Source organism: Augochlora pura, chromosome 5, assembly GCF_028453695.1.
Source record: "Augochlora pura isolate Apur16 chromosome 5, APUR_v2.2.1, whole genome shotgun sequence".
Classification (NCBI taxonomy): Eukaryota; Metazoa; Arthropoda; class Insecta; order Hymenoptera; family Halictidae; genus Augochlora; species Augochlora pura.
Genome location: NC_135776.1, coordinates 11,568,733 through 11,583,496, shown reverse-complemented (window position 1 = coordinate 11,583,496; position 14,764 = coordinate 11,568,733). Strand labels below are relative to the sequence as shown.

The 14,764-nt window shown below is 33.2% G+C and overlaps 1 protein-coding gene across 1 annotated transcript in view; it reads left to right on the top strand.

The window, feature by feature from the left end:
- LOC144470031 (protein O-mannosyl-transferase TMTC1-like) overlaps positions 1 to 14,764 on the top strand; it is a 489,418-nt gene that overhangs the window by 210,811 nt on the left and 263,843 nt on the right. Inside the window, exon 2 of the mRNA XM_078180811.1 lies at positions 3,001 to 3,178. Coding sequence (XP_078036937.1) covers positions 3,001 to 3,178 — 178 coding nt within the window. The remainder of the gene's footprint in view (positions 1 to 3,000; positions 3,179 to 14,764) is intronic.

Below are 14,764 nucleotides of genomic sequence, written 5' to 3'. Positions count from 1 at the left end.
TATGTATGCACTCTTCGTGTAAAGATAACATAAATCGGTAAATCCAATTTTCAAGGTATTAGTATGAAAACAGAGCAGAGACACTTGTAGATATATTGCGAAAATCTTATTCATTTATCTTCATAATTTAGGCAGCAGGTGTGCAGTTATGTCGCTCTCTACTTCGTTTATGTTTCACTAATGTATTGCGTGTACAGATATACGCTTGAAATTGTATTCTGAATCATATCCCTCTTATTCATAAATCCGACTAACAAAGCATTGTCTGATGACGTTTAAAAATGGTTTTCTTTTTCTGTTGAAAAATATATCTGCTTGCATTTTGTTAACTTTGTGGCAACATGGCGTTCCAAATTCACAACTTGAGAATTCAAAACTTGTTTCACAATTCACAACGTATATTCAAAAATGTATCAGAAGCAGACAAAATTTGTAAATATCGTTCGTATTAAATGTAACACGACATTTTTAATCTCTCCATAAATCGAATATTCAATTTTTAAATAAAATTTACCAATTTCTATAACGAATTGACTAATTTCTTAATAAAATTTACTAATTTTTAAATCAAACATACCAATTTCTAGATCAAATCTATTTACTTGGTAAATGTGAAATACAAAAGGATGAATTTTTCTTCAGGCAAAGTAATTAAATAAGTACCTACTTTATTCGTCGTGTAATAACTGTTAATTACCATTTACCACTAACGAAAAGCTTGCGTCTTTCCACGCGGGCTCAATAATGCCACGTATAGCAATTATATCGAATGCCGGATAAATAACAAATAACAACAATTGAAATTTTATTTATAAATACAAAAACATATTTCACTATTTTCAATAAATTATCTAGATCAAACTGAATAATAACTCAGTACCATTGTCTTTCAAACATCTCTATGTACGACCATTTATTTAAACTTCCTAGTGACAACTACTGTTTCATTTACATAAATAAGACAGTAGACAATAAAAGTACAGTAAAAAAAAAGTAAAAAAAAATTTACTTACATGATGTCAAATTCTAGACGTACTCTCTTAACGAAATCTTGTCACGATTTTCAACAGTATTTTCACGAAGCGACTATGTCAGAGGTGTAAAGGCTTGTCGTTAGGCCTTCAATAACCCTTAATAACGTTCACATAATTTTGATAAAACATTGGCGTAATTTCCACAAAATCTTGTCAAAACCTTGATATGACTTACACAAAACCTTGACATAACTTTCACGAAACAAATTCTCATCGCAATTTTCACCATAATTCCGCCAAAACGATCACATCGTTGGTCTAAATGCCTGTTAGGCCTTAAATAACCTTGAACAACATAAGCTCGACAAATTCTTCTCGCGATTTTCGCCAGTATCTTGACAAGGCGATCGCGTCGAAGGTGTAAAGGCTTGTTAGTATTGGAAAGCAGATAGCAGACCGCAGTAATTTCTCCGAAACTCCCGCAACGGCGTGTATCCGAAGGGTTTCAGGCCAAAGCCGCACCTGAAGGTAGAATGAACTTTAATGGGTCACGCGTAGTCGTAATTATCTAATTACGATCATGGCTCGGTGATTTCACTTAGACCCCTATCGGGGAGGACTGCGTGGTTTCAATTATCGGGTAATTAGATCAAACGAAATGAACCGTTTATTGGGATACTTGGCCGATCGGAAGGAAAGAACTGCTTTCCTCGTGGCATTCTGTCGGAAAATTGGATTCACCGTTGTTAAATGCCATTGTACGTTAAGAATTATAGTTATGATCGTCAAGATTAATTCGCGGACGTCGACCACGGCACAATGGGAAATCTGTAAGAACTCAGCCCTTTGTTCGACCGTATAATCATTACATTCTATCAGTGTTATCGGTAATTTCATTTCAATTATTAATCGCCGTAGATGCGAGCGCGCTTTCAGTTTCTTGACGCAGCCAGAAAAAACTTTATTATCGTCCCAGGCTTCGCTTTTGTACGAACTCGCTGGACTCTTTATTCGAATCATTGGCATTTGTAATTGTCGTTGCATACGTAAGATTCGATTTAACCGATTGCGTGTACTATTGTTGCAAATTAACCGCATGTGATGAATAGTTGCAACTTTTTATAGGTTATGTCAAGCTTAGTATTAAAGATATGTATTTAATATAACATAACAGCAGATAATAATATATAATAATTCTGCTTATGGTTATTTCAAGGTTTGTCAGGTTATGTTAATTATGTCAGGCAATAATAACCTTTTCAAAGGTTATTATTGAAGATGTATATTTAATATAACATAATAATATAGTATAGTAAAAAAATTCTGCTTATAATTAAAATACCCTCTTTCACGGAACAACCAAAAAGTTAAATGGACTTGTGTCATAGTTACTAAATATTTATCTATCGATGTTTATAAATACGTTTTAACTTAATAAGCAGAATTATTATAAGTTACTATACAATGAATATATATATATCTTTAATAATATTGAATATATATCTTGTATCCTTGCTGTCTTCTTGACGAAATATTATCAAATTTCATTTATTCTTTTTTTAAATAAAAGATGAGACATTATTATTTCGACTTCTCACAACAAGAATTTATTTATAACAGGGTTCAACACGTTCGCCGCTCAGTATAAATTGATCGAGTTTCTTACCGCGCCCAGTGAGAACGCGAATAATAACGTTATAGTTTATATATTAAACATAAAGTAATGCATAATAAACATATAATAAACATTAAAATGCCAATTGATGCACGAATTAAATGATCGCCGTATCTAAAACTGGAGAAACACGTGCAAAGAAAAGAAAAATATAAAACAGTAAAAAAGAGAAGCGGTAATAGTACGAAAATACGAAGGAGCGTACGCAAACAGAATTATTTCAAATATATGCATAGTTGTTTCAGTTTATACGACTAGTGCAAAGTTTCCGAGTCAACACCGTTTAAAATATTGAAATGTTTACTATACATTAACCGTGTAAATTTAACATTCGTCTTGTTCTGCTTGCAGACTGAACTACCTGATGTCAGGATTAACACCCAGCTGGTATCACGCGACGAATATTGCCTTGCACGCCATTGCATGCGTTTTGGTCACAAGGGTGAGCCTAGTTGTGGCAGCGCTGCGTCCAGGATTTGCAGCTCTGACAGGGTTGCTGTTTGCTGCTCATCCTGTGCACACTGAAGCGGTGAGTAACGAGGAATTTTGATACGGGTGGGACAGCATGTAGCAGACACGGTGGATTGTTAGGTAAACAGCAGTCAATTCCAGGAACACGTCTTGTATAACGTCCGATCTTTAAAAGACTGCCTTAATTAACACTTTGCCGACCGGCAGCATGTTAATCGGTCCTTTGCTCCGGTAATGTTTTATTCGTTGATGAGATAGAAGCGTGAGATTGCTTACTATAAGTTTCTATGTTAGTATAAAGTTTCAAAAATTTTTTAAATTTGATAAAAATAGAAAATAAATTTTAAAATTGGGCTATTATATTATTGTAGAATATATAATATTATTCTATAATATATGTAAGCTCCAATATTATTATATAACATTTGAAATATTAGGTACTCCTCGCAATTAATAAAATCAAAATAAAGTAAAAGTAGAAACTAAAATTTAGCATTGAGCATTATATTATTGTAAAATATATAATATTATTGAATAATATGTGCAAAGCTCCTATATTATAATAAAACGAAAATTAAATAAAAATAGGAACTGAAATTTGACATTGCACTATTATACTATTGCATAATTTTCGAAATAGTATATGCCTTCCATGATGAATGAAAGAAATAAAATAAAAATGAATTCTTGTGGTGGTAGATTTAATTAACCCATATTGACATAAATGGCCCAATAACCGATCGGTAACGTGTTAAGTTCTTAATGTTTAAAGAAAATTTAATACAAGAAAATTAGATACTATTTTGCAATAAAAATTGTGCGTCTTAAAATTATTATTTCAGAATAATTAGAATTAAGGAAAACTTTTCTGCACTAACTAAAGGATTGCCTTCTGTAAAACGAAGATAAAAATGCTATTAAGCAAAACTACTTATCATTAAAATGACTTGTCATTAAAAATACTTATCATTGAAACTATTTATCATTAAAACTACTTATCGTTAAAAGTACTTATCGTTAAAACTACTTATCATTAGAACTACTTATTGTTAAAATACGTATCATTAAAACTACTTGTCATCAGACTGCGAATTTAATTATTTATGATAAAAATTAATAAATTAAATACAAGAACTTTAAGGATACATTATTTTCAGCTGAATACAATTGTTAAGAGAGAAAGAGACAGTTTTACCTAACTATCATTTTTTGCAATGAAGATTTAATAAATTTTGATAATCCAGTAGTGTTCAGTGGATCATCATATTGATTTACATATAAAATGACCGAATATTTCAGGAAAAGAAATTGAAAATGTATTATTCCCTCATCTTGATTTAATTATTACTTACTTATTAAATCATTATTATTAACGTGATGTTATTATTAACGTTGATTTCAAAATGTATGAAAACTACGAATATGTGTTTCACTTAAATTTCATTTCAAATATTAAAAACAAATTTCTCTTAACCACGATTAGTAGAATTATAATTAAAGAGAAAATTATTAACTTTTGTAAGGAACTTGGTTAACGGAATAATATTAACTTTTATTTAACAAAGATATACACAAAACGTCTGTTCCCACGTGACGTCACCGAAGAAGTGTGGCCACCTCGTTCCGTTGTCCCTCGCCCGATCGATAATCCCAATCATTCATTTGTTTCACGCACACAACCATGCATTCATGTTATCTTATTACTATACATTCATACAACCGCACACTCCTTCTTACATATCACACACTCTCATCCATACTATACACTTACACTTTTTGTAACAAATATATTCCATATAAGCATCATAAAGATTGATATTATGTCATATAATTATGACATCATAAAGACTAATTATAAAGGCAAATATTATACTAATATTATACTGATACTAATTCTTCTTATTTTCAACTAATATTCCCCTGGGCTTACATTGTTATTCAGGGGTTTTAATATTATTATGCAAAGACTAGTATTAATATGAAGATATTATACCAATATAACGTGCCTAACGCATGTTGTAACGTAAAAGTATACTAAACTGTAACTGCATTTCGTGCAACGTTACAATATTGCAAACACTTTACCTAAATCAGATCCTGAAATTTTTCTGCATGTTCGTAATCTCTTCTAGCAATTTTCTCAACAATAACTTTAATTTTAAATTTTTCTTGGAAGATATAAAACTCCAGCTTAATGTGCAAGCCATACAGTAATAGTAATAACAACAATGATGATAATAATAACAGAAATAAAAGACAAGTGCACATGGAACGAGTACACATGGTGGTGACCAGCAAGATGTTGTCGAGAAATAAATGGCCGCTTGAAACGCAGCCAAATCACCATTGTCTCAGCTAACTATAAAAACAATAAAAACTGTCCAGTTCGTTTATATAGCAATATATATATTTAATAGTTTTTATATTGGAACTCAAAAGAACTTGCAGTTATTCGCAAAATTGCTTTATTTGAGCAATACAAATTTCCCAAGGCACACCACGAGGAGGTTGCTGCAAACAGTGACTCGCACAAATTATGTTATATAATGTTATATGTAGACTTCACTATATTGATTATTTATAAAACTAAAAGAAAACAATCATATTCAAAACTTAACGTCTGTAATACCGATTTCAAATTGCACTAGTAAAAGCAGTTACCGAGACAGATAGTCGCACCTAATATTTCTCGCGAAAAGAACGAACCAATTAGTGCTGGCTATTTAAACTAAGCAGTTCCATTATTCCAATTACGTGTCGCCCTAATCGATCCGGATTACGTAGCTACCAGCAAGCAGTGTGTAACTCGGGGATCCGACGCTAGAAATTAATCCCTCGTTTTCGTATTCCCGTGGTTGCAAGTTTATCTTAAGCCGATCGAGAGAGGGTTCCGGCAGCAATCGGTGTCCGGAAGCCTCTTGTTCTTCTGGTTATATCGTACGCACAATGCCCAAGGACAATGAACTTGGACGTCACCGATAATGTTTATCTACTTAACCTGATTCAGCTAAGCGCATGATGGTCACGCTGTACTCGTCGTCGTTCTCGGTTATCTGCTGTTTCAGAGGGTCCGGGTTTAAAGAGGATTGGGGGAGGTGGATCGTTCAAGAACAATGTCCAACGTTGCACACCGTTCAAATAGAAGATTTACGCGATCGAAAAGATTACCGGATCTGGGTTACATAATATAATCGCGTTAACATTGTGCCGAGTATGTCGTACTTTTAATTTCTTATTTTTCTCAGTTAATACTTTAAATCAGAATACTTAATACTTACTAATATGTACTTACTACTCGACGGGTAGTTGATTTTGCTTTTCCTCTCGATAATTTGTTATTTATTATTGAGTGGTATTTAATAAATTTGTTAGATTGTATTATTGTAAGCTTCGATATTATTGCATGGTTTTTCTTAATGTTTGGTACCTCTCGAGATTTTTACAATAAATGTAAAATAAATTATATAACTGAAATAAGAGTAAAATTGATGAAGTAGGTAAAGTGAGAATGAAATAAATAAAATAAATGAAACAGATTTATATAATGAAATAAAACTAAAATAAATAGAATAGATAAAATAGAAGTAAAATAAATAAAATAGACAAAAGAAAGCTGAAATAGATAAAATAGACTAAATCAAACTGAAATAAATAAAATAGGTAAAACAGATGAAATTAAAATGAAATAAATATAATAGATAGAACAGATAAAATAAAGGTAAAATAAATAGGCTAGACAAAATAAAACTGGAATAGATAAAACAGCCGGAATAAAATTGAAATAAATAAAATAGGTAAAACAGGTAAAAAAAAATGAAATAAATCAAACAAAAGAAATAAAAAATCCTTGTTTACGCTATTATTATTATTATTTCCATTATTACTTATATCTATACTATTTTCTAGTGAAAGGTAACATTATATCTCAAAAATGATTTTTTAAATAAAAAGGGAAAGAGCAGTCGATTTTATAGGCTACCGATCGGTAAAATATATATAATTTATTTTCTCTCAGTTTTGCTACTCAAACTTCGCCATTCTCGCCGCGAAACCAATGTCGTACATGCGACAAACACTCAATGATAGTTAAAATTTTGTAACGGTGGTTTCGTGTCTCCGTTTGAACCCATTTGCAACGTGACATTCATCGATGATGCTTGGCGTGTACCCTCGAATAGAGTTTTCTAACCTTTTGTCATCGATCATGGCCAAACATTCGGGTTCTTTGACAAAATGTCAGCGTTTGTGCTCGTTTCTCTCTGTTTACTTTGTCGTTAGTTTCGCATTGAAACCTTGTCGGCTGACAAAGCTTTGGAAACGAATTTTTGATAGAATTCTGTTGGGCATGCCAATAATACGTACCATTCGATCCAATGTTTCATTGTGCCTTGATTGATCACCTAAAACATAGTACCATAGGTATAAAGCTGTTCCGGTAATTAATTTTACAATGTCTTAGCGTCGAAACTGTAATCTGGAGAAATATTTGTTACTTATTTCCCGAGACTGCTTAAAAGACGATTAAAGTGTAATTTACTATATTGCTTTAATACTATACTATATTTTATATTTATTACTATCTATTACTATTGCTATATTTTATATTGATTGAATTTTAATAATTTTATCATTATATATATGTAAGTATTTTATACATATTATTTTGTTTTATACTAAAATACAATAATATATCTTGTTACTTTATATTAAAATAATATAAAATCCTATTTTAATTTTGACTTTATTAAATTTTAAATTTTGTAAATACCGCTGGAAATTGCACGTGAACCAGGTGCAACATTGTTTGGCAAATGGAACGGGTTGAACGCAGTTAAAACCGCAAATTTATCGTTTCCACAAATTCTATAAATTATATAAGAAATAATTAATGCGCGTCTTGCAGCGGAGTGCGCGAGCAAAACGTGTTCGTTAATATTCTCGCGGCGACAGTCCGTTCTCTATCAGAGGGAATTGATCGGTCGATAGGCAAACGATCGCGGGACACGAGCCGATTACGCTTTCGTAACATTTGTCGAGGACCGCGGTGGAATAACTTTAACAGCGGCGTGGAAATTTGCATCTTACAAAGTCCGCGGGAGCCTGATAAACGAAGCAAACTCGTGACTAGCTGCAGCAAAAAAAGCAGCCGGTAGGATGAAAATAAAATGAAATACCTAATTCGCACGTGACTCGACGGGATGTGTTGGGACTGGTTGTCAAAGACAAGGAAGGGGTAGTGTCTCAACAACTGCCTGATGCCAGGAGGATATTTCTAAGAGACAGATTTTATTGTGTATTATTCTAATTTATTACACTAGTATTAAACTCTGTAACATAAAATAAAATATTATATTATGTAGTATCGTAATTTAGAAGGTGCAGGCACAATGTGACAGTGCCGTAGGTTAAAACATTGTATCTGCCGCGAGCGAGATTAGGGAGAGCGAGCGAAGCCAGCAGCTGCGATAGCAACGCGTTTGTTTATAGATGTGTGGCGACGATTGCGTAAGGGTTTTCGTTTTAAGAAGCACGGGGCAGAGTTGATTTGGAAGCCGATGAGTGAAGAGCGTTTTGAGTTGTTTCGTCGTTATAATTTAGTTGTAGTTTCTTTCGCGGTATTCATTGTATGTTAATCATAGCTTATAGTTTTCTTTTATCTAATTATATATTTTCCACAATTATTAAATATTTATATTAATTACATATGACATAACTTTGACATACCCAGAGGCATTTGATGTAAGCTCGGGGAGCATTGTTTGAAAATAAAATAAATTCTATTTGTTATTATAAAATATAATATTTATATTAATTATGTATTAAATAATTATATTCATTATATTGTGAATCGTTGTAATAATTATATATTAAATAAGTATATTAAGTATATTAAGTCGTTTATTTTTCAAACAATGTTCCCCCGGGCCTAGTTACGATTCCCGAGGGCATTTTTCAGATAAAATAATTATTTTTCAGATAAGTAATTAATGAAATAAAATAAGCAATAAATAATTAAAAATATAAGATAATAAAAAACTAATAGAGGCAGCTGCATCGTAATAATCATTTTCCTTGAAATAAGTGACGGTGTGGTGACTTGGACGAGAGACAGACGCAGGAAACTTTGCGCGAAGGTCGGCGTAATTATACGCATTGCACAGCTGCATTCTGAACTGTTGGATCGCAATTAGGCTTGCTAATTAGACTAGCTAAAGTTGCATTTCTATTTAGAAATCGGCGGGATTTTCACAGGTGGCCTCGCGGGCAAGAAACGTCGAGCATTAACCTTTTTGACACTTTACCGATCAGTCATTCGGACCTGAATATTTCTATATTATTATGACGTTAGTATTAAACAATATCTATTTCATCTGTATCATTTATTTTATTTATGTGATACATCGCTAAAGGTATCTAATATTAAGAGAAATTATATAATAATACCTTAATAATAGATAGCAAATTATTGGTCGTCATGACAACTGTAGAAAATTAGGTTTGCGTTTTGTACAATGAAAATGCTGCCATGCAAATATCTGACATAGTAATAGACAAAGAATCGCGATGGTTGTTCATACAGTTCATACAGTTCATACAGTACATCGTATATTTTATAAATGATGTTAAATTATATTTTTATATTCCTCTCGACATATTCCTTTATTAATTAACAATAACAATCGATTTACAAGCTACCAATAATGGGAAAAGCTCGGTCGGTATATTTTGCACTCAAAGCCACTTTGACTGTAAATCTAAAATAATTTCTCTGGCTTATATTATTTCTATTTTGTATAACGAAATGCATTTCATGCATATAAAATTCAGGCTTGTAACTCATACAACAGTTACAATTTAACAATTTTATATATCTAAACTTTGAGGATATCTATTAAATACTATTATTACGAAGACAATTCTTGGGGCATGATATAACAATTGCAATGGCGCCTGAGAGCCATAATGTCGTCATTAATAAATTACTAATGCAAACAAAATATTATGCAGAGTTGACCTAATTGCAAGTACATTTTCTGAAACCTGAAACATTTATCAATTCGCTCACGAGTGGCAACACTGAAAAATGGACTCTAAAAATTGTTATGTCACAATCTAAATAATATTTGCGTTATTAACCCGTTGTCCTCAGAGTCATTTTAACTGTAAATTCAAAATAATTCTCCTGGCTCATAATTTTTCCCTTCTATGTAACGAAGCGCACTTGTATGCATACGAAATTTATTCTTGTGACAACAATTTTACTATTTAACAATTGTTTGTATCTAAATATTGTTGGTATAAATATTATTTTTATGGCGTGATGGAACAATTTCAGTGCCACCTCTGAGTCGCCATTCGAGCGCGAAGGGTTAATAAGACGCGTGGTAAACAATCTGGGAACCGATAGGAACGCAATACGCCATAGCCATGTATGCGTTTCGGAGGGGGTGGGGGGAGAGAGTGATTTGCGTGGAACGCGAGCTTTCAAGCGAGAATTACCAGCGACACGCAGCTGCGATTCTTTCTGCATCGAGAGCCGGCCAGTGCAAGCTCGACTGGGTCGGCGGTCACGCACTGCGTCCCAATGCATCGGGCGCGTGCACACGGTTGCATGCAGCGGCGGGGGTCGCGTGCTCGCCTGGTCCCCGGCCGGCCGTGTCATTACCGCAATGTCATGCTCGCGACTACGCACGCGGATGAAGAAGTCGGATACGCGCGTGTAACTCGCGACGTGGCGGTGCTAACAATAAGCCGGCTGCCGGCTATCCCGCGGCAGATCTTTCAACCCCTCGTTGCTCCAATTTCAACTTCGCCCTCGTGGTGCCGTGAACTTAGCCACGATTTCACGGCTCCGCCGCGCCGGGTCGCGCAATGCTAGTATCTTAGGGGTGCTGGGGACAAAAATTATCTCTTCTAAACTAATTAATTTCCTAAAGTGTCTAAGAAATTTGTTAAAGAACATGGTGAGAGCGATTACTCTATGGCATAAGTCGATTGACTTATGCAAGAATAATATACAGTTGTATTTACAAAAAGGATAGGATGTGGTATAACTTGTAAACTAATTAATTTTCTCAAGTAGATTGGTAATTTTGTAAAGAGAATGGTAAGAACAATCGGTTTATGCAAGCAGAATATATAGTTGTATTTGCAGAAATGTTAAAGTTAGGTTGGGGACAAAATTCGTATCTTCTAAACTAATTAATTTACTAAGTACCTCAGTAATTTTTTAAACAGAATGGTAAGAAAAATCAACTTGTGCAAGAATAATAAATACATGGTTGAGGACAATACTAACTAATTTGATAAGTAGCTTCGTAATTTTTTAAAGAGAATGGTAAGAGGAATCGATTCGTTTACAAAAAAATATCGAGGTTAGGTTGATGACAAAACTCGTATTTTCTGAACTAATTAATTTTCTAAAGTACCTTGGTAACTATTTTTAAAAAGACTAATTAGGTCCATTCATATTTTCATTTATTGCCACGAGCTTCGACAAAATTGTTATTAAAAACGCGGTGATGTGATACGCAATTGCTTGAGGCAACGAGATTGCTTAGTGTTTGTTAATGTGTTTTCTGTGTTTTGAGGGTTACTTTTTTGGTTTTTCTCAATTGTTTATGTAAATACAAAGATGCCAGATCACGAATATATTACTTAAAAAATTAAAAGATATATTGATTTTTCGGGGTTTTTGTATGGCTCGTAGCACGGTGTGTCGACGACTCACAATAAACAGGATTTTCGATTGAACGCTTTTGTCAGTCGACGATCGAGATGCTGATAATGCTCCACCGTCGGCGACGTTGAAAAATGAGGATCGAAAGCGATCGAGGGATAGGCGAAATGGAGATTCATGCCTCGATACTTAATAACGGCTTATGGATTACCTTGAACAAAAAGAGCGCCCCGGGGGCCGAGTGAGTGATTATTATGGAACTTTATGGCGAATCGATCCTATTAATAGGTGAGTTTATACGAGACTTTGAAACCCCTTTCCAAACGTTTATTATCACGACGCCGCGAGAAAAGGCTGTGTTGTGTCGAAAGTTTGCCGGCCGAACCCTCTTCTTAATGCGATATTCTCAGATTTTAACGTACTAGAGTCATAAAGCTGGTTAAAATGTATTTTGCCGCTTAAAATGGAAATACTGTAAGCCAGAATAATTATTTTAGATTTACAGTTAACATGGCTTCGAGGGCAAAGGGTTAATAACGCAATTATTATTTTAGAATGTTACATAACAATTTTTAGAGTCCATTATTCAGTGTCCTCATTCGTGTGCGAATTGTTAAATGTTTCAGGTTTCAGAAAATGTGCTTGCAATTAAATAATTTCTGTATAATATTTTGTTTGCATTAGTCATTTGTTAATGATGACATAATGAGTTTAAAATTGTCATATCATATCCGAAGATCATTTTTATACACATCGTCAAAATTTAGATTTATAAAATTGTTAAAAGTGTAACACGAGCCTCAAGTTTATGTGCATAAAGTGTATTTCGTTATACAAAATGACAATACTATAAGCCAGAAAAATTATTTTAGATTTAGAGGTAAAGAGGCTGCGAGTGCAGAGAATTAATAATTACATATAATACATCGAGTTTTAGTAAAATAATAAATGGCTCGGCGCGGAACGTGTTAATAGCTTCAAAACTGAAACGAAATTCTAGTTTCCTATTTTCTAAAGCTGTTCAGCTCGCAGAGTGGACGCTTAGCGACAACAAAGTTCTCCCCTCTGTTAGTAAATTATTAACGATATTTTAGCGAAGCGAGGACTTACATGGAAAGTCGCCTTAATTAATACCGTCGCTGTGACAATAGGGATACCACAATGTGAAATTGTCCTGTAACAGAATATTTTAGTTAACAGCCCTTTGACCAAACTGAAGCCAAAGAAAGATCACGTTGCCAGATGAGTCGTTGCTTTTAACAACAATCAGATTACCCTCGAAAATCGTAGAAATGTGTCAGCTTGTAATTGTTAACCGTTGCAATTTATATTTATGAAAAAAGAAGCCTTGCAATGGTGCATCACGATGTCTTTTTACCTTTGACTCTGTGAGGTTGCCGACGATTTCGTAACATTTTTAAATTGTTTTGCGAACCATTAAATAAATACTTTAAAGAGCATAATAAATGGTGTAAAATAAATATTAAGGGAAATATAATGAATAATAAAAGGAATATAATGAATAATAAACGATATATAATACATAATAAAATAAATGTAATGTATAATAAAACAAATATGATAAATAATGAGAAGAAGTATAAAAAGTACTAAGAAAAGTAATAAATAATATTTTGATTAGCATGATTATGTTTTGAGCGGTTCGCAGTTCTGTTACTTGTGCCAAAAATAGAAGGGGGTGGTTTTAGAGTTAATAGACAGTACCGTGAACATTTCTGCCAGATGCAGCAGTTTAACAAGGCGGAATACATCATAATAGAACAGTATCGTATCTTCTACTAATTGGGAACGTTGTTACTGGAATGAAGCCTAATTCCTCGGGAAACTGAATACCACGTTAATGGCGCCATTGATTACCAACCAAGCCGACTTTGACATCGATTATACCGTGCACGAGTTAAAAATAGCTGATATTATATTAATCCTCTGCAATTGATTGGTGACCCTGGGGCACACTTAAAAATTGTTATATTTTGTAACAGTATAATGTTAAAATTGTCAAATGTGTTCATATTTAAACATTGTCATGATTATGTCAAGATTATGTCATAGCTTTGCTGAGATTATCTCAAGATTATGTCACGCTTTTGTCGAGGTTATAACAAGATAATGTCAAGGCTATGAGGATTATTAATATTAGAAATATCAATATTTATTGTTTAATTTATATACGCAGTCACGGTAGATCTGTTATGTCAAAATTTTTTCGAGTTGTTGTGGATATTTTTAAGTGTATGGAAATAAAAAATGTAATTGTTGTATGTATCGCAAGGCTCAATTTCATATGCATAAAATGCAGTAAGTCATATGACACAGAAATACTGTATGGATCAGAAGAAACTATTTTGGTTTTCGAATTAAAATGGCTTCGAATGCAAAGGTTTAATATCTACGTGCCCACGCAATATTTTTACCTTATTAAATTCTAGTATATAGTGTATGTATATAATAATATTATTTTCAATTTTGTGTGTTATAATAATATTAATGTAAAAGTAGAATATATAAAATTAAAAGGTATATAAAATATTACAAAGTACAATATTAAGTAATATATAAAAGACGAAAAATACCCGCTTAAAATTGTTTGAACAAGGATGATAGGATTGCCAATATTTACTATTCCAAGTGTGACAATACGAAATCATTACCAAAGAATTCATCCTGTTAAAGACACCATAAGTACCAACATCAATCTCCTAATATCTCTTAAGAAGACACATTCAAGAACAAGTAGCTAATGACCTATTATAGAACAAATAACTTCTGAGAAAAGCAGACCGAGCAACCATAGACAGCTACAGCGTCCCCAAAAGAACATCCTTCCAGCCCATAAAGCAGCGAATAGATTGAACACATATTGCAATATCCACTGATATTTCGCTCGATGGGACGTCCGATCAGAACGCAGGTCTCTGATCCGATGCACGCGATTCGCTCGGT